Below are 25414 nucleotides of genomic sequence, written 5' to 3'. Positions count from 1 at the left end.
TAGATTCATTATATTCATTCAGCATCTATCCTGTGCTCAGCTGCACAAAGTTTTATCAGACTGTCAGGTCATGTTCCTATTGATCTTTTGGTTGTCAGCTCGTAAGTCCCAATGTGGTTCTGCCACTGAATATGTCATTCAAAAGATAGTTGGGTTATTGGGTCTCTAAGTATATGACAGAAGTATACTCCGAGTTGTGATTTTAAATGACTACTGGAGTTAAGATGATATAAGAAAATGGATGCATTGCCATGTGTGTAACTTCATTGGATACTTAAGTTTGTCAAATGAAGGCAGTTCAAGTAGAATGCGTATTAGATTAGAAATGTTAAATGATTTCAATGAATATTGATCTCCATTTCCTCAGATGTGCTTTTTCCTTGCTAAGCATTTCTCAACAACTCATCTAATAGGATGGCACGAAATCTTACTAGGAACTTGTGTTTTCCTTTTGTGTGCATCTGTTTGGTTTTATTTTCTGCTATATGAAGTCAAATTAACACCTGCAGCGTCAGAAGGTTGGGGTCTTTGACAGAGAGATCCCCTTTGTTTTCCTACATAGGCTGCTGTCTTGTCTTAAGCTGCAGTTTGATTTAAATCGTTCTTGTATCTTGAATAGCGAATGAATTTTGAGAGTTGGAATTTCTCAATGATATGGGAACGCCCTCGTGGGCGCTGGTGCCATCTCTTAAAAACCCCGTATCTAATTTGTGATGGATCGAGAATTTGCTTGAATGACTTTTCTCTATCCAACATAGACCCAGTATGGACTTACTCCAATGAACACCTCGAGTGCTGAGAGCATCGGCATAGTGTTTTTTTTTCTAAAACTCTTGCCTCTGTTCTCCGGAGCACTGTTTGTCTTGTAAGTTTACCTGCCCCCTTATGTGACGGTGTGGACTATACACGATTCAGACTGAATGCACGCCTTGGACAGATGATGGTTTGCTTCTACGTTTTAAGCTGCCAGCAAAACCCACATAAAATGCATAAAATTGTACGCTCATGAGGAAATGCTGAAATGGAAAACTAATGCAAACGTACACCTTTGATTATCAAAGGATTATTAGAATGGGTGTCCCTTTAAATTGCATCTTGCCTCAACATCTACTCTTAACCATTCAGTAACATGTTTGCTGATTACATGCCTATTTTCAGCACCCTCGATCCGATCATTAAACAAACTCTTAATCTTGAATCAAAATAGTACTGAGTGATATCTCCAATGTACCAAGGACTGTATCGACAGAAAGGAAAATTCGCTAGATGACTATATAAGTCCAGAATTATCCTGTCGTACCAAAATAATGGTGAATATTGAAAAATCTGAAAAGTGAAAACTATGTACCTCGTATGTTTCGCCAGATTTCGAAACACTTTGTAATTACTGTTCATGAAGCCTATGATCGTTAGGTGGTCCACTGAAGGTCCACTATCCCGCTCTTGCATGTGAGCCACGTTCCTCACCAGCCGCGTCCTCATTTCATGTTTTTTTGTCTCATCCCCAAAATCACCGTTACACTTTTATTAAAGTCCGTTTATCGTCTCGATACATTCGATAAATTTAATTACTTTTCCCGACAAATTGGTGATAAATTGAACTAGCCGTTAGACCTTCAAATTCAAAAATCATAGGTTTATTTCTCTAGTAGCATCTTCATTTCTCTTTTACAACGTTTAAACACCTCCAATCATTTCTTCTCTACCATTCATCTTTCTCTCTTCCCCATATCTGAATACTCTAATTTATTGACAATACACCAGTAGTGTGGGGAAAGCTTCTTTCTTGACAAATATGTGAGTATATATCTTTGTTTTCTAGATTTCAGGTTCTACTCTGTTGCTTATTATATGAGTGTGGATTTAGTTTTGGATAGTTTCCATTCTTGGGTTCAAGTGAAAGTTCTAGATATGAATAAAGATTTTCATTCCAAACTTCTTGAATGCTAAAAATGGTAACTTTTTTTTTTTTTTTTCTTCCAATGTTTCAAGAATATTTTCTAGATTGGGTACTCTTATTTTTTATTAAGTTAAGATCTTAAGATCATATTTAAGAGCTAAATATCTGCTCATTATCAAAATCTAATGAGAAATCTTAGATGTTTGAAGAACTAACTAGTAGTTGCCTGAATAAATGCGTTCTGTAGATTGTTTTTGGCTCGACCAATTACTATATGTATACATACGAATAAAGGATATCTGTTTGTATTATTTTTATTTTATTAATTTGATAATAGGAATATAGGATTGCTTAATTATTTCTTTTGTTGGACAAAAGTTTCTTGGATTGCTCCTCCAAAGCTCAGTATTGCAAAATTGAGGGATGTGAAGGCAACCTATTGAGTGGGTGGCTTCCATCTACTCCGTATTTACCCACTTGAATTCCATACATGTTCGATCTAATCCCACCAATTGCATCCATTGAATTAAGGATTTTCTCGCAAAGTAAAAGAAATGCATTCATTTGATTATTTGAAAAAAACCTTTTGCCGATATGGAATGTGAGCTTGTTTTAAAATTTTCAAGCTTATGATAGAAGAGCACGTACTTAAATTATATCACTACGTCAATGTAGAGGTTAGGCCTGCCCACAGTTTTAGAACTTAATTAAGTCTGCACAGTGTCAAAGGATTGATAATTGCTGCTTGAAATCTGTTGCATTTAATTCATTTTCCTCGATGCTTTAAAGTGCTGACTAGTGAATGGTTTTTACCAGACGTACTTCGAGTCAGAATACTGAGACTGTATATTAATCTTTGTACCTGGATTAGTTCTATCTCCTTGGCCTCTCTTAAGGAGAGGTCTGTGTTGTACTTCTACTTGGCCTTCTCTACATTTTTGCATCTGAGGATAGCTGGAAAAGACATTTCATATAAGATGTCGACTAGAACAACTCCTGGTACTCCTGCATCAAAGATGGACAGGACACCTGCTTCTACACCAGGTGGGCCTAAAGCAAGAGAAGAGAAGATTGTTGTAACAGTGAGATTACGACCTTTAAGTAAAAGGGAACTGAATCTTAAAGATCAAGTGGCATGGGAGTGTGTAGACGACCAAACTATCATTTATAAGCCGCCTTCTCAGGAGCGTTCAATTGCATCAGCCTCCTACACTTTTGGTATTGATTTATTTCTATCTTCTTTTTTTGTGTATAACATATAAATCTATCTAGAGATTCGTTATATCAATGTTCTTTTGAATGTTGAAGTGGTGATATATTTCTTCTGCCAGATAAAGTGTTTGGACCTGTTTCTGAAACCGAAGCAGTTTATGAAGAAGGTGTAAAGAATGTTGCTTTGTCAGCTTTAATGGGCATAAATGGTAACTACAAATTTGGCTTATTTTGGTTATGTATAAAGTTTTACTTATGTTTCGATGATATTTACCCCCTTTGACTGGATGAACCTAACATTTTCCTGGTACCATTTTTTTTTTGGCAGCCACTATATTTGCTTATGGGCAAACTAGCAGCGGAAAGACATACACCATGAGAGGAATAACAGAAAAGGCTGTAAACGATATATACAATCATATTTTAAATGTAAGCTTTGGGTTCTGATTGACATTTTTGTTTTCTTGGTACTCAATTTGGTCAATATTTTTCAAAATGAAAATTCTAATGTGAATGTATTAATACTACTTTGAGAAATTTAAAGTAATTCCTGATGTGATGCTGTTTGTGCGTTTGTTTTGGCATACTCCACAGACTCCGGAAAGAGACTTTTCCATAAAGATTTCTGGACTGGAAATTTACAATGAGAATGTAAGAGACCTATTGAATTCAGATTCTGGTCGCAATCTTAAACTTTTGGATGATCCTGAGGTACTTATTACAACCTATTTGGATGTATTAGTTAAACATTTTTCTTTGTAATGTGTTTGAACTGATTATATCGTTGACTTCATATGCAGAAAGGTACCGTGGTTGAGAAATTGGTAGAAGAAACTGCAAATGGTGATCAGCATTTGAGACATCTGATTAGTATTTGCGAAGGTGAGAAATGAAGAACTATTATATTAGATGCTTGGAAGTACCGAGCACGCCATAGTTTCTATGCTTGTTCTATCCTTTTTGTTATTTTTTTTTATCGGAAATCTTCCTTTTTCTCTTGATACTTACTTAGTGTGGTTGAAGCTTCTATTAATTAATAAAAGTGATAAATTTTACAGCTCAAAGGCAGGTTGGTGAGACTGCTTTAAATGATACCAGCTCGAGATCACATCAGATAATAAGGCTGGTAATTTTCTCGATCCTTTTTCTTTTATGTGCTCAAACTTGAAATTTTCAAATGAGGATCATTAAATAATTAACTCTTTGATTGTCAATGCAGACCATCGAGAGTAGCCTGCGGGAGAATTCAGGTTGTGTGAGGTCTTTCGTTGCTAGCCTGGTAAAGTCATTTTCATTTCCTTAATCAAAACCAAATGCATAAAACTGCATTTTGTGTGTGTGTGTGTGTGCATGCACGCTAATTGTTGGTTTGTTACTGCAGAACTTTGTGGACCTTGCGGGAAGTGAAAGAGCTTCGCAGACACAGGCGGATGGGGCTAGACTTAGGGAAGGTTGCCACATTAACCTTAGCTTGATGACCCTGACAACCGTAATCAGAAAGCTCAGGTCAGAACTTGTAAATATGCATTTATGTTGTTAGTCATTCTTGAAGAGCACTTGGGTGTGGCATGATGCAGGTTTTTTTTTTGTGGTTATTAGTTTCTTTATGACACAGGAAAGTAATTCTGAACATGAAATCACTAAAATCTTATAGGTTCTTTGGTTTCAAGATGTTGTGTGAAATAACAACTTAACTATTCTGGATAAAAAGCAATTAAGCCGGAGTTGGAACTGAGAGAAGAAACGGAGAGTTGAGTTAAGACAACACATGGTTGTGGTGAAAAGCTTATAGAACAATGTTCATGCAACCAATAAATTCTTTTGTTTTGGATGTTGTATAGTTTGGATAAGGCATTATTGATATTTTATATTCTTCAAAGCTACATAAAGATTAGATTGAGGTGGTTGTTGACAGAAAGTGTTTACGAAAAGTTAAACGGCTATTGCTAATAGAAGCTGGTACAGTGAATGAGAACATTGCTAAATGTATTCACTTGCTAAAAGGCATGTATGAACAAACATGTGAGATACATTAATCTCTTTAGGCTTGGACTAATTCCCTTTCTTGGTTAAGTATGTCCTCAAAGGGTAACCCAGAAAATTTGACTTTCTTACCCTTACATGCAATTTTGTTGCTAATGTTTTTCATTATGTTTTGTTTCTTGACTTATGATTCTATGATCATGCTTTCTGTTTCATGTCAAAAAATATCATGCTTTCGTGAGTCTATGCTTCTTGAGATGAATACAACTTCTGATATTGCCATTATATTATTGACTTTCATGTTTTCATCTATTAAATGTCAAGCAGTGTTGGAAAAAGAAGTGGTCATATACCATATCGAGACTCGAAGCTTACACGCATTTTACAGCATTCACTTGGGGGAAATGCTCGTACTGCCATTATATGTACTCTAAGTCCAGCTATGACCCATGTAGAGCAATCTCGCAACACTTTGTCCTTTGCCACCCGTGCAAAGGAAGTCACAAATAATGCTCAAGTAAACATGGTATGTCTTTTTGGTGATTTTCAATGGCATTTTTTTTGTTATATATCTCATTCATTCTTTCCTCTGGAAGATACAACATATAAGTATACTGATTCTTGTAAACAATTTCCCTTGTTTGTTTTTCTGTTTTTTGTTTTTTAAAAGGGATTCTTTCTGCAACAGCTACACACTAATGTTGGTCTTGAAGTATTTTTAATTCACTCTTTATTGAACAGGTTGTTTCAGACAAGCAACTGGTGAAACATTTGCAGAAAGAAGTAGCTCGTCTTGAAGCAGAATTACGCACTCCAGATGCATCTGCTCGGTCTGGTCCACAAGTTGAGTGGAGGGAGAAAGATATAAAAATTAAGCAGGTAAGAAATTAATTTAGTCCCGAGGATCGACTTTGAGTAGCAAAATCATAGAGAAGTATATTGCATCTTAAGACATATATGAGTCTCTAATATATTAATAGAATTGTCATAATCTTAATGGCAATTTATGGTATCGTGAGCATTTTGGTTTTGAGGTCTCTGTTAATTTAGTCCTTCTACGTGTATTTCCAAACTTTGAGAGTAGGTTGACACAAATTGACCATAGAAGTATATTGCATCTTAAGTTGGTTCTATTGTCATCTTAATGTAACTTTGACCTTTCACTTAGCAAGTTGGTTGGAGTTACAAAAGCCACCTGACATCACTTTACTAACGAACTAATCTGTTTTACGATATGATAATATGTAGATGGAAATGGAAATAGAAGAATTAAGGCGCCAAAGAGATCTTGCACAATACCAAGTGGAAGAACTGCGTAGGAAAGTTGAGGAGGAGCAACCGGTACGAGTTGCCCTTTCTCTATTTTCTCTTTAACTCTCTATTTTTTATATTTTATTTTATTAATTTCAGTCTTTTTGTTTAACTTGTAAATCACATTTCAGACTTCGAGCCCATTTGAATCACCTCATCAAGTGAAAAAGTGCCTTTCCTTTTCTGGCCAAACAACTCCAAAACGTGTTGGCAAGGAGCTTACTCGTTGTGATAAAACAAGAAAGACAATGGGGAGGCAAACCATGAGACAATCTTCAGCTACTCCATTCACACTAGTGCATGAAATTCGCAAACTTGAGCAGCTCCAGGAGCAGCTTGGAGAAGAAGCTAACCGGGCTCTGGAAGTGCTGCAAAAGGAGGTTGCTTGTCATAGACTAGGTAATCAAGATGCAGCTGAGACTATAGCCAAGTTGCAAGCAGAAATAAGGGAAATGCGCACTGTGAGATCATCAACTAAAGAAATCCAAGTAGGAGATGGAATTGCTCCCAACAGGAGTGTCAGTGCCAATCTTAAAGAAGAGATCACTAGACTTCATACACAGGGAAGCACAATCGCAGATCTTGAGGAGCAGCTTGAAAATGTACAGAAGTCTATTGACAAGTTGGTACTGGCTTTACCTAGTAATAACAATCAGCAATCCAACAATGAGGCAAATCCGAAATCAAAAACTCAGTCAAAGAAGATGAAGATGCTGCCCTTGGGCTCAAGTAGCAGCCCAAACATACAGAGTCTTATAACGATCTCCATGCACTCCCCTGTCGCCGCCGCCTCGAGAGTATCCGAAGTCTGAGCATGAAAACAAGGATCCAGAGGATGATGATCTTTTGTCTAGTGAGACTTTGCAAGGGTATGAGAAGCCTACTCCAACTAAGAGTGAAGATGGGGATGTATCATCAAGGGAAGGCACCCCATGCTTTCAGCGGTCTAGTTCTGTAAACATGCGAAAAATGCAAAAGATGTTCCAGACTGCTGCTGAAGAGAATGTCAGAAGCATAAGAGCATATGTGACAGAACTAAAAGAACGTGGTGGCTAAGCTACAGTACCAAAAGCAACTTCTTGTTTGCCAGGTTGAGGGCCAATCCCCTTTTGTTTCACGTTTTCTCATTAATGTTATTATCCTCGTCCACAAAACTGAAGCAATTCATTACATATTATTATGTCTTTAGGTGCTTGAGTTAGAAGCAAATGAAGCTGCTGGGTATGAAATGGAGAACGATGAAAACCTCTTTGAGCAACAAGGTCCTCCTGTTTCTTGGCATGTAACTTTTCTAGAGCAGAGACAACTGATCATCGAACTATGGGATGTTTGCCAAGTGTCAATTATTCATCGGACTCAGTTCTACTTGTTATTCAAGGGTGATCCAGCTGATCAGATATACATGGAGGTGGAGCTTCGTCGTCTAACTTGGTTGCAGCAGCATTTTTCAGAACTAGGAAATGCAAGCCCAGCAGTGCAGGGTGACAGCAAGCCCCCAATCTCTCTATCTGCAAGGTATGCCATGAATGATTTCTTAATATCGCATTTCCCACTTGAAATCAGTTTCTGTCAAGTAAGTAGGGTATCTGATTTTGTATTTCAAAGGAGGTTGTTGTTGTTGTTGATAGGACATGAATTGTTTGAGTAGTCATATATATTCTGTTTCTGGTATGTGCAGTATCAAAGCATTGAAGCGCGAGAGGGAGTTCCTAGCAAAGAGGCTAATCACAAGGTTGTCTGTAGAGGAGCGAGATGCATTGTACATAAAGTGGGACGTACCACTTGATGGGAAGCATAGGAAACTACAGTTTGTTAACAAATTATGGACAGATCCTCATGATTCTAAGCATGTTCAGGATAGTGCTGGCATAGTGGCAAAGTTGGCAGGGTTCTGTGAAAGTGGTAATGCCTCAAAGGAAATGTTTGAACTGAATTTTGCTCTTCCGTCAGACAAGAGACAGTGGTTTTTGGGTTGGGACCCAATATCAAACCTCATTCACTTGTAAGAGGTGTTTGTGGATTACATTTTCGTTCAAGATATCCTCCTTGAGAAGCATAGGTACATTATTAGAATGCAAATCTCTCCTGTACATAAAAGGTGGTGTTTCAACCGTACTCTTTATTCAACTAAAGCAGTAGTTTGGGAATTCAAACTACATCTTTGAGATGGTTTAGCTAGTAGATATTTGTAACTTTCGAATTTTGTAATAAAGAAATCAATTTTTCTCTATCCTTTGCCAGTAAGCGGATAATGATATCAAATGATGAGCAGAAGTTGTTGTCTTTGGCCACACTCCTCTATGCACCATGCTTCTCCAAAGTATGTTGTAATGTTTTGCCACCCGTACCCCGACCAACCAAGCTACTATGGGCGTCTTCAACAAAGACATAATCACCAGATTATAAGATTCTAGAGTTAATGTTTTGAAAATGCGCTGCAATATTTGAACTCTACAACTTAAAAACATGTAGCTTTGGTGAATCTGTGCAGTCTTGGATATTTTAGATCATGTTAGCAACATTATATCAATAAGTGAAGTAATAGGCTTAGTTCACATCAATAAGCCTGTTTAGACTGTAGTTAATAAATATTGTGCTTGTTCTGTTCTTCTACCTAAGCTTAAAGGTCTTGCAGCTTTTACAACATCAGAATAAATTCGTCTATGTACAATTCCACCTGTCAGATTGGATGCATACAATTTTTTTGAGAAGAGTACTGTCCATATTCTAGGTTAACTAAGCCCGTATACAAGCTGAACTATCGAGAAATGATTTGTTACATTTGAATAGATACAAGTGGATGGAGGAATATGAGTCCGACTCTTTTTGAACTTTGACATGATTGGGTTTCTGATTTAATCCAGAAATAATTTGAGAAACTAGCTAGTTTTTGTTCAGTCCAATAATAAATAATAATTAACGTCTGGTATAAAAGACTGTTGTTTGTAAAAACAACAAAAGAAATGAAATACGCAAAGATGCACTCAGAAGTTATTTCGTAAAAAAAGAAAAAAATGAAATGTACAAGTGACTAAGTGACAGTGTGAGACCCGAAAAAGAAAAACGAAAAAAATGGAGCAAAGGAATACATAAAAGGGAAAGGGACAGGCCACTCAAGTTCCTTGCATGGCGTTCAAGAGCAGGTCCATTCTTGTTGCCCTTATGCACACAGGTTCTGCAGAATGGAAAATGTCAGTTACTAACTTCAGTTACTACTGCTCCTGAACCTTTTTCTCCAATACCTCCGAGCTAATCTGCTCCATCATGTGGTAGAAAGACCTTAGATCAGACAACTGTTCTATTGACATCTTCCCCATTATGTTCCTTGCTACTCTCTGCCTCTCCTCATTTACATTCAACCTTTCTAGGAATGAGGAAGCATTCCTAACTGTTGCACCCATCTGCTTCAATCTCTTCTCTTGTTGTCTACTTAAAGCTGTATTTGACTACAAAATAAAAAGTAACAAGAAGCAAATTAGTGATATGATAAACCCAACTGAACAACCAAAATGCAAAAAGTGTGAGTACTGTGTCTATCATTTATGTGTCACCTCTAGGAATTCTGCTCCGGCTTCTAGAACAGATAAATTTGATGGTGGCATGTCACATCCTGTTGCATACATGTTCCTTGCAATTGAAAAACTCCTGACTATAATCTTTCTCTTGTTCTCCATTTCTTGATCAAGCTTTAGTCCTTTCGGTACGCATGTCGAGCTATTCAATTTCTTTTGGTATGCAATTACCGCCTTTACAAATTCCTACATGATTAACATGAATTTGTTCACATCAACCACTTATGTTTTATAGCATCACTACCATCAAAGTTAGAATATACTAGAAGAAGTGATTCATACGAGATTATACCTTATAGGCAGCTGGGCAACCAGGATAATCAAACTCATCTGTGTCTTGGTGCCTCATTCGCTCTGGATGGAATTGCAAGCCCATTATAAATTTACCCTCTGCAGGATTATAAGCATCTGGATCATAGAATCCTTCAATCAATCCATCAGGAGCAAAGGCCATTGGAACGAAACGTTGTGCTAATCTCTTTACACCTTGATGGTGATAACTATTCACCCAAAGTTCCATTTTATCATCCTCCAATGAGTCCTTGAACCAGTCTTGCAGAGGGGTTTTCTCCACCACCTTAACAACATGTCGATGTCCATCGTAGTTGTCGTAATCCATGTGAACAACTCTATGACCTTCCTCACATTTTTTTGACAGTTCCTTCTCTACGTCTAAATAAAGGGTACCCCCACATGCAACGTTAAGGACTTGTGACCCTCTGCATATCCCTAAGTAGGGAATGTTCCTTTCTAGGCAAAGCTTGGCAAGTCTCAACTCAATTGAATCCTTCTCTTGATCAATGGCTGTGTCGCTAGCATGAAATCGTCTAATCTCTTCTAGCTCTTCAGAAGAAAGAACTGACATTTCAGCTTCGTAAAGAGATGGGTCTATGTCTTCGCCTTCGCAGAGGAGAACGCCATGTATTGGCTCAAAGCTGTCTAATAGCATGTTGACTCCTGTGACACGGGGTACGATAACTGGAACTGCTCCATAGCTTACTATGAGATCAAGATGATACTCGCCTAAACAAAAAAAGCAGAGACATTTTGCTCTTAATTAAACTAAAATTAATATACCTCCATCCTAATTTTTCTTTGCTTTCTCGAGAAACATATGCATTCAATACATATAAATGATCAACAACAGTTTTTTTTTTTTTTTATCTAACTTTAGATTGGCCTAAGGAAAGAAAAAGAAATGAACACACACAATCAATATATAATTGTGATTATACAATTGAATTATTAATTTTCTTCACATTGCTTTTGTCAAAATAATCTAAAATGTCCTTTTGAAATGAAAGTAAATTAAGCTTTTACTGAAAGGAAATGAAGATATTGTTAAGCCGATCGAGTTAATCACTTAACAAGGGACCTAGCTAGGATTGCACCACGTTTCCAACATTCCTAACATTTACCTCATTCCACTCAAACCTGGCCATAAGAATCAAATGTTGAGTAATCATCCCATACTTCCTAAACACTAAATTACTTAACACATAAAAAGTTACGATTACAACAAAACCAAGGGATGATTTCAGTTGGGCAATCAAGAGAAGATACTAGTATTATATTCCTAAAAACAAACACAACGGCGTGTGTGCATACATAAAAAACAAAACTACATGAAAAAAGAACGTACCAACAAAATTAACAAACTTATTCTTGCGAACAGTACGTCTAGAGACGATCAACACTCTTGGAAGGATCATAGATAGATCAAGCTCAAAAGTCATGGTGATAGATGAGAGAGAAACAACAACTTATACCAAGGGACAGATAAGAGCGGATTGTAGAATATGGAAACTTTATAAATGCTTATTAGTTGGTGATCTTAAAATGGTTATTTGTTTGTTCTATTTATAGAAATCTTATCAGTGGTCGGGTTAAATGTCCATTTTATATAAATCTTAGATTGACCTTGATGACTGTTTCTATCTTTGGCTAGTTGTCTAGGCGCCGCGTTTGCCAGTTTCCACGATTTGTCATTTTTGATGTTGAGCATTATTTGATGTGTGGATGTTCTACCATTCCTAGTAAGTAGTGACCTAAAGTTTATAAAATGATCGAAGCTCAAGTTCACATGCATGGTCTTCTTTTTACAACATGAGATTGGTAAAAGGTAATTTGAAAAGGTCAGCGGCCTCTGAATCAGGTGATCTTAAATGGTGTGGTCACAGTTTATTAGTACCAATCCAACACGTGGAGATGATCTCAATGTTGACCAGGTGCTGAGATATGATGGATGGGCTTTATGAAGAGTCACTTTCAATGTGCATATCCAAAGCTTCTTCTGTGTGTGCGACACTGCAACTAACCAGTGAAGGCATTGTCTGATGCAGTTCTATCTTTAGATTTTCGTAGGTGGATGACAGGATGAGGTAGAATGTATTTTCCTGCATTCGATCTCTAGTAATCTAGTTGTCATATGAGTGTGATTATGATATGATCATGATATAAGGGAAATTTACAGTGTGTATTACCGGTATGTTGATCATTTTCCATGTGAGCATATGATATCACAAGAGTACATAAAGAAAATTATTATTATTTTTTAAACGAAAACACTATATAAATAGCACGCGCAATGCGTGCTAGCTTGCACTATTGATATCAACGACACCTAGGAAATCCATGTTTAACATGCACCTTAGTTTTTTCTTTTGTAAACAATCTTCTTGAAACATACATTCCAGGGATATGGTAGATGATCTTTACGAGCTTCAATAGAAAATGCACAAGGATGTAGGAAGAACTTATTTTTTTTATTTTTTCGATCAGGATCCATCTAGGAAGAGCTTATCAAATTGGCAACCAAGGTTTTAATTAATTCATCATTTGAGGCAAAAATGAGACAAAGTTCCATGCACAAAGGCTGAATAACGTTTAAAAGCAATCAAAATCAAACACGACTATGAAACTAGTCCACTTAAGCCCAACTTAATAAGAATTAAATCTAAGCAATACCCGCAGCAATTTTCAATTTTATTTGACTTCACTTGTAATAATCCTACATGGCCGTCAGGCGTCAGCACAATCGATCAGTTTTTGAAAGTTGTAGAAATATGAATCAAACACATCAAGCTTATATTGGAACTCAATTTTCTTTTCTTTTGTCAAAGTGTCCACGACAGATACAGATGCCCACATCGTTCAGTTGCTAAATAAAAGACGTTAAATTGGTACAAAAAAGAAAAAACATTATCCAGTCCATTGCAATTACGTAGTTTTGCCAGTACGAACTAAAATAACGGATCAAAGGCCGAAGTCCGAACCCAAACAGACGCCTAGACATATTACATGGGCCCAAATCTAAACCCAGTCCAAATAAATTAGTTGGGCTCAATTAATCAACCCATGGGCTTTTCTAACTTCAAATTATAACCCATGGCCCAGCTCGTTATTGGTCTGTTCATAAAGGTGGAACTTGGGCCGGTTGAGGTATAACCCGAGCTCAATCCAAGTTTCAAATGTTTTAACCCGAGCTTGGGACCAAGTCTTAGTCGGTCCTTAAGTTTCCAGCCTAAGCCCTAGCCTGACCAATTCAGATTGGGTCGGGTTATGTTAGGTTGGTCAAATTTTTTAAATTTTTTTCGGAATTATGAAGTACAAAACACCGAAATTGAAATCTTCTAATGAAATCAAAGAGATTTGATTGTTTGAAAGTAAAACTAACTTTGTTGACTACATTATTCTCTCTAAAATAGAAATTCTCAATCTTATTTTTTATAAAAATAGAAGGAATGAAATATATACGTACATATATGCATACCATATGGGCTCGAATTTTTTTGTTTTTTAATATTCTAACCCAAGTCCAATCTAAAACCGAGTCGGGTTTTGATTTTACAAAACCAAATCCAAACCACAGATCTGACATGTCAGCCCAGAACCAATAAAAATCGGGTTTTAGTCCATCGGCCTAGGGCGATCCCGACCCAAGTTCCACCTCTCCTCGTTCACGTCTTTCTTTCAGTCTAAAATTTAGAAACGAGTTGTTTTGTGAAACTTTGGATCGGCAACTTAGAAACTTCTTGGAGAAGCAAAATATATATAGTGTATACCATTGCCTTTGATTGTGCTTGAATTATTCATTTTTGCTTGTTAAGTCACCGTTTGAAGTTTTCTCCAAACAACATCAGTATCTAACAGTTGTTAACCAGTTATGGACGATGATGACGTGTCATATCCATCGATCGAACCCTCTCAGTTTGATCTCATTGTTGTGGGGACAGGCTTACCTGAGTCTGTCGTCGCTGCTTCTTCTTCAGCCAATGGAAAATCCGTTCTCCATCTTGACCCTAACTCGTTTTATGGAGGACATTTTTCCTCTCTCTGTCTTGATGACTTTACCTCTTTTCTCACTTCCCAACAACAACAATTGCAGTCCGGAGATGGAGGTAGCGATTTCATTTCTGTTTACTTAAAACACCGTTGTCTTTATACTGATGTTGAGATATCCTCTCCTGGATCGTCGGAAGATATGGGGGATTCTCGAAAGTTCAACTTGGATCTATCTGGGCCTAGGGTTATGTTTTGTGCTGATTCTGCTGTGGAACTAATGCTCAAGTCTGGAGCTAGCCATCATGTTGAATTTAAAAGCATAGATGCTAGTTTTATATACAGTGAGGAGGATGGGAAGTTATACACTGTTCCAGATTCTCGATCTGCGATTTTTAAAGACCGGACTCTTGGTCTGATGGAGAAGAATCAATTGATGAGGTTTTTCAAGCTTGTTCAGAAACATATTGAATTCCAAAAAACACAAGAGATGGATAAAATGATATCCAATGATGATTTGGAAAGCCCATTTGTCGATTTCTTAACAAACCAAAAGTTGCCGCCGAAGATAAAATCGTACTGATCGCATTGCCCTTTTGTTTTTGTTTGTAAGCTTTCTTGTTTCTGTGCTTGAAATTACAATTTGAGCATGAGATAATTCTGTCTAGGCTATTCAATTTATTGAAAATTACTTGAAATATAAAACTGATAACATATGATGGGTATTTTCTTAATAACTTAATCTTTTAACTGGTGTGAGCTACACTTTAGTAGGAATTTTAGTTTTATATGTAGAGTTTCCACTGAATGGATCTTCAATCTTGTCGTTCGAGTGATATATACGTATTCATATATCATTTTATATATCTTATACATGTATAAATATCAAATGATATTTCTTTGTTGTTTGCATGCTTAGTTACCTATTGTGCTTTGACATTGTCACTATATTAACTAAATTATTTGCAGGATAATTCTATATGCGATAGCCATGGCAGATTATGATCAAGAGAGTCCAGAGCTTTGCAAAAATCTAGTCACAACAAAAGATGGAATTGACAGTTTAGCTATTTACCATTCCTCGGTTGGCAGGTCCGCTATTGCATTTCTTTTCACTATGAAGTTTTCATATACAATTTGTGATATTACATACACACAGGTTTACTTGAACTAATGATGCTACATATGAGTTTAGATATGCTTTTAATATAATTTTTTTTAGTTTTCTCTTACATATTTCAACGTTCTAGAACATTATAATATTACAATAAAGTACTTTTTTTCAGTTTGTTATTTCAATCAAGCCTATGAAAGCCGTTCTAGTTTGTTATTACAATCAACGTTCTAGTTTGTTATTACAATCAAGCCCATGAAAGCCGTCATATATCAACGTTCTAGTTTGTTATTACAATCAACATTCTAGTTGGTTATTACAATCAAGCCTATGAAATCCGCCATGTTTGTTTTTGTTAAATGCTTGACACCATTTTTTTATTATCTACACCTGTTTCTTTTGAAAACTAAATATATTTAATTTTGTTAACAGATATGTTATTAGTTTTTGCAATAGATTAGTTTGTCTTCTTTTGTTTCAACTTGAAACTTGTAATTTGAAATAGTGTACTGTACAGGATACAATACATTTGGAAACATGGACATTTCTCCATGTTCTTCTTAATAGTCTTGCATAAATTGGAACTCATACTTCACTATTAAAATCTCAAGTTCTCAATACTTTTCAGGTTTACAAATGCACTTGGAGCTTTAATTTATCCTATATATGGCCAAGGAGAACTGCCACAAGCTTTTTGTCGTTGTGCTGCTGTGAAAGGTGCTCTTTATGTAAGTAGGCCTTCTGCTTCCACCACTAATACTGGTGCTTCCTACACTATACATGTCAATAAATATGCTGGTACTTGCACATTTATTTTCAAATTTTCATTTGTAGTAGCTTGCATAGTGTGGAAGAATGTTTCCAATGCTTTTTCATACTCTAGGTGAAACTTGTAGAGTTATACGCTAAATTGTAACACTTTCTATTACCCTAAAAAAGTCCCACTTTTTGGATTTCATTATGACTGGTTTACCATTTCTCTATCCTAGCGTTCGCTTTGGCGGCAGACAATTGATTTTTTGTGTTAGTTTTTCCTTTAAAGCAATTAGGATATAGTTAATGTTGTAGAATTTTTATGCGGTAAACTATTGCTTATGCGGCCTAGGCATTGGCGGCCGATTATATGTATTCCTACCAAAGATTTTCCATTACTCAATTTTAAGCCCAGAATTTTTTTAAAAAAGGCATAATGGTTATCCAACCAAGAATCTTCCACAACTCAAACGCAAAATGAAAATATGAACTAGTCAACTACGTGGATACGACTCTATGTTAGTGATTAGTTGCTTTTACCGATGCTGTTGCTTTGTTTGTCTCTGTATATTTGGAGTGGGCTTTTTGTTTTTTAGCCCGTTTTGGCTGGTAATATTATCCCTGATCTGCTCACACCACCTAGTCGGCAGGCATCTCCTAGCACCTAGGAATCTTCTAGGCGGAGGCTAACACTGCATATAGTTTAAGACACTAGAGTAGGATGCTATCGTTCCAATTGACCAATTAGTCCATCGTTTGAAAAACAAATAAAAACAACGCCTGAAATTCACTTTTAATGGATCAAGCTTCATCTTTGCTGAAACTTTTGTTATTTTTCTTCTCTTCTGCATTGATTTTTTATTGGTGATCACTGTTAACAAGCTCTAACTGTCTAAATCCCATGTTCTCTTGATCAGGTTTTACTTAATGCCAGTAAGAGCTTTGCTTTTTGAGAAGGTAACGGACGTGGTCTTTTGCACACAAGTAGGGATTTTATTAGAATAGAACCAGAAATGAGTTACAGAGAGTTACAGAGAGGTGAGTTTGTTACATGCTTTTAAAACTAAGAGTTACAAGCAAGACTAATCAAATCTGTAGTAGGTTCTCAAAGGACTCTCTAGAGAGGTGATAAAGCTTGGTCTGGTAGAGCTCCATAAAGAAACTCCGCTGATTAGTGAAGTACCCTTCTTTGCAGCTGAATCTGCTCCAAAATTTGCCTCCCTTAAGATGTGTGTAATACACCAAAAGTCAAGCTTGTTTACTGCTCTCAGCCATCTTGCTTTCAGCATCCAAGGCACTTGGTTCTGCCCAAAAGATTGGACAGCTGCCTTTGAGTCGCTTTCAATCCAAAGCTTCTTCCAATTGTGCCTTGCAGCTATCTCTAAGGGTGGAATTTGAGCCAAGCAGCTCGGGCTCAGCTTGTTTAAGCTCGGCTCGAGCTTGGTCGTTTAGTTAAATGAGCCAAGCTTGAACCTATATTTTAACAAACGAGCTTTATGAAGCTTGGCTCGATAAGCTCAAATAGCATCTTTGTAGTGTAAAATAAGTGAGCTATTCGGGCTCGATAAGCTTAAAGCTTGGCTCGGACTCGTTCATATAATATATGAGCCAAGCTTGAGCTTATTTCAAAGCTCGCTAAATAAATGAGCCAAGCTTGAGCATAGTAAAGCTCGGCTTCATTAGCTCGAATTCCACCCTTAGCTATCTCTGCTGCCATGACGATGGCAGTGCACTCTGCTGTACAGTTGGTAGTCACTCCCATGCCATATGTGAGTACTCCTAGAACGGTTGCATTATGATTTCTAAATAGCACACTGGCACCACCTGTTCCAGGATTTCCCAACACAGAACCATCGGTGTTTGCTTTGACCACTCCCCACTGAGGTGCAAACCATATCACTTCTCTAATATTGATTTTTTTGTCCCTGCCCTTCAAGTTAAAGAAAGTTGGAAGGTCTAGATCTTCCATGGTATTGAACATAGTACCTATAGTAAGCAGGCCAGCAGCTCGAACACCCTTAATTATGTCATTCTTCAGTTGAGTTGTGTTCAACTTCTTGTCTTCAAAAAGAATTTTGTTCCTGGTCTTCCATAGTTGAACCATTAGATGTACTGCAGCAGCATTCCGTAGCTCTTTTCTTACTGCAGCAGGTACGGACATTGCTACAATTTGCTTCTCTTGTAGCTTTTGGAACCTCAGTTTCATGCCTTTCTTATTCAAGTTGTTGAAGAAACTAATGTGTTGAAGATTTTATTTCTGTTCTAGTTGAAGGCGTGAAGAATCATTGGTAGGCTGGCCACCATAATGTACAGGCACCAAATAGAACTTGCTTGTAAGGGTGGAACTTGAGCCGAAAGGCTCGGGCTTGGCTTGTTTAGCTCAGCTTGAGCTCGTTCATTTAATAAATGAGCCAAGCTTGAGCCTGTATTATAGCTCGTCTAACAAACGAGCCTGATGAAGCTTGGCTCGATAAGCTCAAATAGCATCATCGTAGTGTTAAATAACCGAGCTACTCGGGCTCAGCTAGCTAAAAGCTCGGTTCGAGCTCTTCCATATATTATATAAGCCAAGCTTGAGCTTTTTTCAAAGCTTGCTTAATAAACGAGCTGAGCTTGAGCATAGTGAAGCTCGGCTTGATTAGCTCGAATTCCACCCTTACTTGCTTGTGCACAATTAGAATGCAAATTTGCTTTGAGAAAAAGACTATTCTAGTTGTAGACTTTTTGTGCAGTGATTAAAGTCCATCCACATTTGCCATTGGTGGGTGTGTAACTATACTAAATCAGACTGAAATAATTGTCTGGGTGTTGGGATCAGAACTTTATTTTTTCTGATCTTGTTTCAACTGTTTCTTCTATGCTATTGGACAATGACATATTTGGTTGGGAATCTGTGATCTCTAGTGGTCATTTGTAACTATATGTGTTTGTAGATAGTTTGGTTCTTGTCAAAATTTTAGATCACTTTCTGGTCTCACTTTTTCCCACCACATGTACACATTCATTTCTTTATATCCCTTATCTTGTGAAAGAGTTTCAATAAACTGTTTCTGGCTGTATGGTTTCCAACTTCTACTTACTGAGTATAATCAAAGTTCATAATGTGCAGGAAAGTAGGCAGTATAAAGGTCTTAGATTGGCATCTGGTCAAGATGTATTCAGTGACAAGCTAGTTACTGGTCCATCCTTTATAGTTCCATCACCATCAGTCTCGTCCCCACTATCTGATTTGCAGCAAGAAACATCTGATGGTTCCATTGTGAAAGATGTCGACGGACAAGTAGCTAGGGCAGTGTGCATTACACGGGGTTCAATTGTGTCAGGTGTATCAAACCTGCTGGTTATATTTCCTCCTAGATGTAAGACTGCTCTTTTCAAATTTTATAACATTTTATGTTTTGATTTTTATGGTGAATGCCCAAGTAGTATATTTACTGGAGTGCCTTCTCCTCCAGCTTTGTATCCTGAACAGGTGACTTCGGTTCGAGTACTCCAGTTGGGTAGTGGTTTAGCCGTTTGTCCATCAGGCTTGTAAGTTTACCTTCATCTAACACACTGCTTTTCCAGTTTTCCTCTTTTATTCTTTAAAAGATTTTATTTTCCTAAACAATGTGTTCTCAATACTGAGAGATGTCATGGATTCTACATTGGAAGAATTGTGTTAGACTTTTAGGTATGTCCAATATACAGAGTAGTACCTAGACACTAGGACATTCTGAAATAACATAGTTGCAACAAAGGGGTCCTATCAGAATGTACCGTGTCTTACATTCATGATCCTGACATGGTGAATTCATAGAGATTGGAGAGACCTTGAGGTCTGCAATTTTGACTAGCTCAATTGTTGGTAACATGTCATTCATACTGTTCAACTTATCCCTTCACATAGGTTGTAGATCTTAGGTGGATGCTAGTTCCTTCCCCCCTCTCAAGCTCTACTGGTCTATTGAGTATGACCGTTTGAGCTGTTGGTCTTGTAAATCTGTTAATGTAAATCAAAGCTCGAATATTATCTATGGAATGAGAGATGATTGAATGCATATAATCTTGAAGCTTTGATGCTACCTTTCGGATTTGAAGTAACCCAAGACACAAGATTTTTAGCATGAGTTTAGATTTGCATGTATCTCCGAGATAGAATGACAGAAGTTCCCTTTCGAAGTTTGTTTCAATAAACACTTAAGGAATGCACACGATTTTGAAACACTAGTTCTTTGTTTTGTTGTTACTCAGATTTGTTTTGTACTTTGTCGGCATTGTGTGATGATGATGCTCAAGGAAAGGAGTCAGTACATGCTGCTATAAAGGCTCTTCTCACATTTTCTATATCTGAAAGCCATGACACAAGTGCATCAGAACAGAATGAGAGTGTAGAACCCACGACTTTATTATGGAGTGCTATATATATCCAACCGTTGACAAAGGTTTGTTTCTAGATGAGCTCTATTTGAAGTCTGATTTTCCATATTTTCTGGTGCAACTTATGTTGGAATAAAAATTGTATATTTGGTAGGTAGACTGTGATCCCACTTGTTTAATGTAGCAAAGATATATGATGCCACGTACTATAGTATATCCAGAGTTCAGACTCAGTTTGAGCAAGTAATGTGACATTGTAACATACAATCCATATGGGTCTGCAGTAACCACTGTATACTTGGCCGAAAAGATATTTTGTTCATTATCGTTTTTTTTTGATAAAACAGAATATATGCAGCATCTTTTGTCGAGTGTAATTGTGTATCTGTTATCAGCCTGTGTGGGACAAAAGTAGTTATTCTATTGATCCCATCCGCCAAGAAACCAAAAAGAAAGTAAAAGAAGAATGAAAACTTTACTAGCCTTCTATTTTATGAAGGTGTTATGATGTCTTTCACAGATAACCTTATATATGTGAAGATTCGTATATTTTAGATGAATGTACTACCTTTGTGATGTTTACTTGGTTATGACTTATATTCAAACATATATAACTGCAGTTTTCATTCGATACCATCAGCTCGTGTCCCATGCCAGACGGTAATCTGGACTACAGGAATGTATTGGAATCAACTGAGAAGGTATTCTTGAATTCTATATACTCCCCCTTTTTACTTGATTTCATAATGGAAGACCTCCCTTTTCATCAAGAAAACCACCATCTGCACGAATCTCTTGAGTTCCATATGCAAGCTGCCTTCTAATTTTTTAAGGATCTTATTTTCACCTTGTTGCGGCGATGTGATCCCTTTGCTAGACACAAATGTTGTCTTAGAACTTTGTACCTTTTGGACACATCTAAACAAGAGACATTTTTCTCTTGTCAGTGTTGTTTACCATTCACTTATAAGTTTTACAGTTTATTAGAGAAGGCTTATACGAAAATAGTCAAACTTAATCTATTTCCAAGATTTTGAGCAAACCTTCTTTTATTCACATTTCAAACTTGCATAATCCTTAGGGGATTTGAGTCCAGATCAAATTCTTGCAGTAAATTTTGTCTGACTAGAAAAAATTGCATGTTTACTGGACAGTTGTTTCACAAGATCTATCCTGATGATGAATTCATGCCAGAGAGGAACACCACTAAGGATATTGCTGATGAACAAGAGCCCTAATTCCTAATAGTGTATGTTGGAAACTTGGAATCCATTATATATTGACAGTGCTTTGTTCTGTAAGAACTTACGAACAGTGATATTACTTGGAAATTAAACAGCTGATATATTTTTGGAATGGTTATGCTTTCAGTCAGTTGTTTCTTGTCGAAAAGTTATTCTGCCACAACATGTCCGCCCTTCTCCAACTTCTAGATAATCTTTGTGAGGTCATATGAATGGAAATGCGTTCTTTTAGGGCCGTTTGGCAACCATTATAATAATCTATTTTATGACAAATAATCTATTATGAGTCCCATAATTGATTGTGTATAAAAAAAAGTTGTTTGGTGAAAATAAAAAAAAACCATTATTTAATTCTCAAAATGAGATAATTCATTAAAACATAAACAGAAAAAATAGCTTAAAAAATGAGAAACAAAAATTATAGAGATTTTATGTTGAAATGACTTGCCATATTTTGTTTATTTATTATTATTTTTTGTTATCATTTATAATATGAGAATTTATCTCAAAACTATTTATGTTAGAATTAATTTTAAAAACATAATTATTTATACTTATAATGGTTGCCAAAGGATTTAGTTAATTTTTTCCCAGTAAATAACTAATTTTCGTCATAGAGATAAATTATAGACATCAATTCCGTTTCCATTTATGCAAATTTGACTTTTCAAGATTTTGACAAGGATGATGCACATAAAACTAGTAATGCTATATTCACCCATTTATTTGACTTAAATTGCAATGTAAACCAACGTTATCCAAATAATGAGTCGCAATAGTAGGTCTAAAAAGTAGGTCCAATATAGTACTACTATGGACAAAACACCATTTGAATCTTTTATTTGTCTAGATGTTGATGGAGCTCTAATGAACCATTTTCATATAGACCCAATTGAAGGCTCCATTACCATTAAATTGTAGCCTTGTAGACATAATTCATACTGGGCTGGACTTATTGTGAAGTTGTGGACCTCACACCCATGACCCATCTATTTCTTTTTCTGTCGTCACTTTAACAGTTTCACTTCTAATAAAAGACAAGGAACCCGACAATGAAGCCACCATCCAGCTAATTGTGTTCACACTCACGAATCCGAATCTCAAAAACATATTTGGTCCCACCTCTGAAACCTAACGAATGACAAAACCCGAAAAAAAGAATCAACCAAAATAATTTTCACAGCAATAACATCCTAAAAAAAGAAAAGCAAATATCTTCTACTTTTCTAAAGTAGGAAACAAAAAGAAGCTAAATTATTCAGCAAGAAAAACAAAAATACATCACTTTACCAAACACCAAAAGAACACAAAGACAGAGAGCGAGAGCGAGAGAGAGTAATGGCGATGTCCATTTCGATCTTGGCAATTGTAACATCACTCAGTCTCATAGCATTCGTACTCGCTATAGGCGCTGAAAGCCGCCGGAGCAATGTATTTTTTCTCCCCACTCTCTTACAGTCTTACTATTTACTCTCTACTTAATTGTTGTTTTAAGCTTAAATAACTTGTGATATTTTATTATTATGTGAAGAGTAAAGTGGTACCCGATCAGTATGATGAACGAACTTATTGCAAGTACACTTCGGACGCGTCAACTGTGTATGGATTATCAGCGTTTGGATTACTTCTTTTGAGTCATGCTTTAGTCAATAGCGTTACAAGATGTCTTTGTTTTGGAAAAGGACTTATGGATGGGAGTATGAAGGTTATTACCGTCATCTTTTTCACTCTTTCATGGTAAGTAAGCAAGCTCTCTCAAGTCTCACCTTGTTTGAGTTGGTTCGGTTTATTTTAGTGAGTTGAATCAGTCAATTTTAGTAAAGTTGCTAATAGTTTGGAAACTTTGTCTTTTTTGGTGACCAATCACGTGTATGTCCCACTTACCATGACCGTTTCCACTGGCCTAGTGGAAACTTTGAAATGTGGGACCAGAAAAAGAAAGACTGGTAAATTGATGATAATGGGTAACACACTTACACACTGCCCGTCTAATGCACCATGACCCATGAGACACGCGAACGAGTGTCATGAGTTTCGACGGAATGTAGATTTTGCGGACGTGACAATGTGTTACTCAAATGTGTCATAGACTCATAGTTAGCGTGACATCTCTGTTCATGCGGCTTTGGGATACAGGCTAAAGCCTCTATAATATTCTTGATGAACCTTGATAACTTGTGTTGATTAAATGTAGAATATGTTTAACTTTCAGTTTTAATATAAACAGTAGCCTTATTTAAACCAAGTGTATTTGGAATGCTTAAGAACACGGAAGGAAAGCAATAGTGATAAAATTACTTATTAGGGGCACCCATTGTCTTTGCAGCCTATTCTCTTTACCAGCAACCACCCATTATACCATGTCTCAGTTGTTCATGGGTGGTGGCGGCAAAGGTATTCACTATTCAGTGGCGAACTGGCGATTGGTGAAGAGAATGTGATAGGACTATATGTGATAGGATGATAATGACTGAACGCAGTTTTCGTGAGGACAAAATTATGCCTATGCTTTTTGGTTCACCTGAAAACACTTGTGTGGAGATATATTAGCAATTTCAATCTCTTATACGAAAGGAGTGATATGAGGCATTGTTCATATAGATTAGTAGGAAGTGGGAGCACATTACATACTTGAGTCTGGTTTAAGATTTTAGATTTTTCAACCAGCCAAAACTTGGGACTGTAGGTTTTGGTGCAAGTTACCGACGCTAGAGTTTTCTCTTTCTGAATGAGGACAAGGAAATTGGAGTTGAGAAAGATTTCTACATATATGAACAAATCTGTCGATAATATCAGAATCTGATGAAACTTACTTGGATTTTGTCTTTGATGAAATCATCTGTAGGGCTGGTTTCTTGGCAGCAGAGGCGTGTCTACTGGCGGGATCTGCAAGGAATGCGTATCACACCAAGTACCGAGGATGGTTTGGTGCACAAGCCTTATCGTGCGCTACACTCCGTAAAGGAGTATTTAGTGCCGGCGCAGCATTAACATTGATTTCTATGATTAGTTCCATCTTGTACTACTGGGCACATTCAAAAGCTGATACAGGTGGATGGCAGAAGCACCGGAATGAGGGACTGGGAATGACTTCTACCTTCCAAGAAGAACAAGAAAGAAAGGATTTTGAAAAGGTGTAGTTGGATACTTTTATGTTTTTGCTTGTAGGTTGAAATATATATTGGGTGTCTCAGCCAAGACGACGGTCAGACGAATTGTGTAGTGGTCAGTAACATATTTTTGTTTAAAAATGGTGGCGAAGTCGAAGGATCCTTGTAGGTTTGTAAGCGAAAACAACCAGATACTCCTTCCTGGGGATCTATATGTTTGTGAACTGAAAAGTTATAAGATTTATCTACACGAAATCACAACTTCAAGTTTTTGTCAAAAGCAGTTGTAAGTACTTCAGTCGTTCTATCCACATGGAGTAACAGGTTACAATGGGCATTACTCATAAAAATAGATTCATGCCCATTGCAAGTATTTATCTACGGTAGACATTGTAAACCTCACCGATAAAGCTCATTTTAGCACACATATATACTTTTGTGATTATATATTGAGGACGAACTCTCAGTTATCAGATTCATTTACAGAACAATGGCCAAGAGAGACGTACAGAGACGCAGAGAGCCCGAGGAAGATTGAAATAGAAGCTCTCTGACCTGGTCTAAATAAAATCCCA

General features: G+C 36.8%; 4 protein-coding genes and 1 long non-coding RNA gene across 5 annotated transcripts; 3 read left to right on the top strand and 2 right to left on the bottom strand.

The window, feature by feature from the left end:
* The first annotated feature begins 102 nt into the window (after positions 1 to 102).
* Positions 103 to 8631, top strand: LOC147479375 (kinesin-like protein NACK1). Its single transcript, XM_086578395.1, is given in 17 exon segments — positions 103 to 1797; positions 2717 to 3118; positions 3232 to 3321; positions 3441 to 3541; positions 3707 to 3823; positions 3913 to 3994; positions 4171 to 4238; positions 4332 to 4391; positions 4494 to 4618; positions 5423 to 5621; positions 5837 to 5974; positions 6344 to 6436; positions 6538 to 7164; positions 7166 to 7453; positions 7455 to 7496; positions 7596 to 7921; positions 8085 to 8631. Coding segments are annotated over 16 exon segments (2925 nt in total). The 5' UTR covers positions 103 to 1797; positions 2717 to 2877; the 3' UTR covers positions 8413 to 8631.
* Positions 8632 to 9293: 662 nt separating this feature from the next.
* LOC147479374 (putative glutamine amidotransferase GAT1_2.1) lies at positions 9294 to 12032 on the bottom strand. The gene is made up of 4 exons (XM_086578396.1): positions 11621 to 12032; positions 10271 to 11001; positions 9958 to 10164; positions 9294 to 9852 (listed from the first exon to the last, which is right to left on the bottom strand). Exons 1-4 carry the CDS (start codon positions 11712 to 11714, stop codon positions 9619 to 9621), a joined length of 1266 nt encoding a protein of 421 aa, XP_086434522.1. The 5' UTR covers positions 11715 to 12032; the 3' UTR covers positions 9294 to 9618.
* A 1868-nt stretch (positions 12033 to 13900) lies between these two features.
* REP (Rab escort protein) lies at positions 13901 to 21839 on the top strand. The gene is given in 9 exon segments (XM_086581551.1): positions 13901 to 14835; positions 15229 to 15351; positions 16002 to 16101; positions 19236 to 19485; positions 19582 to 19657; positions 20360 to 20372; positions 20374 to 20550; positions 21106 to 21186; positions 21640 to 21839. Coding segments are annotated over 9 exon segments (1596 nt in total). The 5' UTR covers positions 13901 to 14143; the 3' UTR covers positions 21724 to 21839.
* Positions 21300 to 24677, bottom strand: LOC147479372 (uncharacterized). The gene is made up of 2 exons (XR_015207017.1): positions 24543 to 24677; positions 21300 to 22860 (listed from the first exon to the last, which is right to left on the bottom strand). It is a non-coding gene; the product is annotated as an uncharacterized LOC147479372 (long non-coding RNA).
* On the top strand, positions 22855 to 25119 carry LOC147479371 (aerobic coproporphyrinogen-III oxidase (DUF1218)). Its single transcript, XM_086581552.1, has 3 exons — positions 22855 to 23160; positions 23261 to 23466; positions 24575 to 25119. The coding sequence occupies exons 1-3, from the start codon at positions 23068 to 23070 to the stop codon at positions 24867 to 24869; spliced, it is 594 nt and encodes a 197-aa protein (XP_086437678.1). The 5' UTR covers positions 22855 to 23067; the 3' UTR covers positions 24870 to 25119.
* The last annotated feature ends 295 nt before the right edge of the window (positions 25120 to 25414 follow it).

Source organism: Coptis chinensis, chromosome 8 (assembly GCF_015680905.1).
Source record: "Coptis chinensis isolate HL-2020 chromosome 8, ASM1568090v1, whole genome shotgun sequence".
NCBI classification, from domain to species: domain Eukaryota; kingdom Viridiplantae; phylum Streptophyta; class Magnoliopsida; order Ranunculales; family Ranunculaceae; genus Coptis; species Coptis chinensis.
Note: the sequence above shows the minus strand (reverse complement) of the source record. Positions and strands in the feature narration are given on the sequence as shown.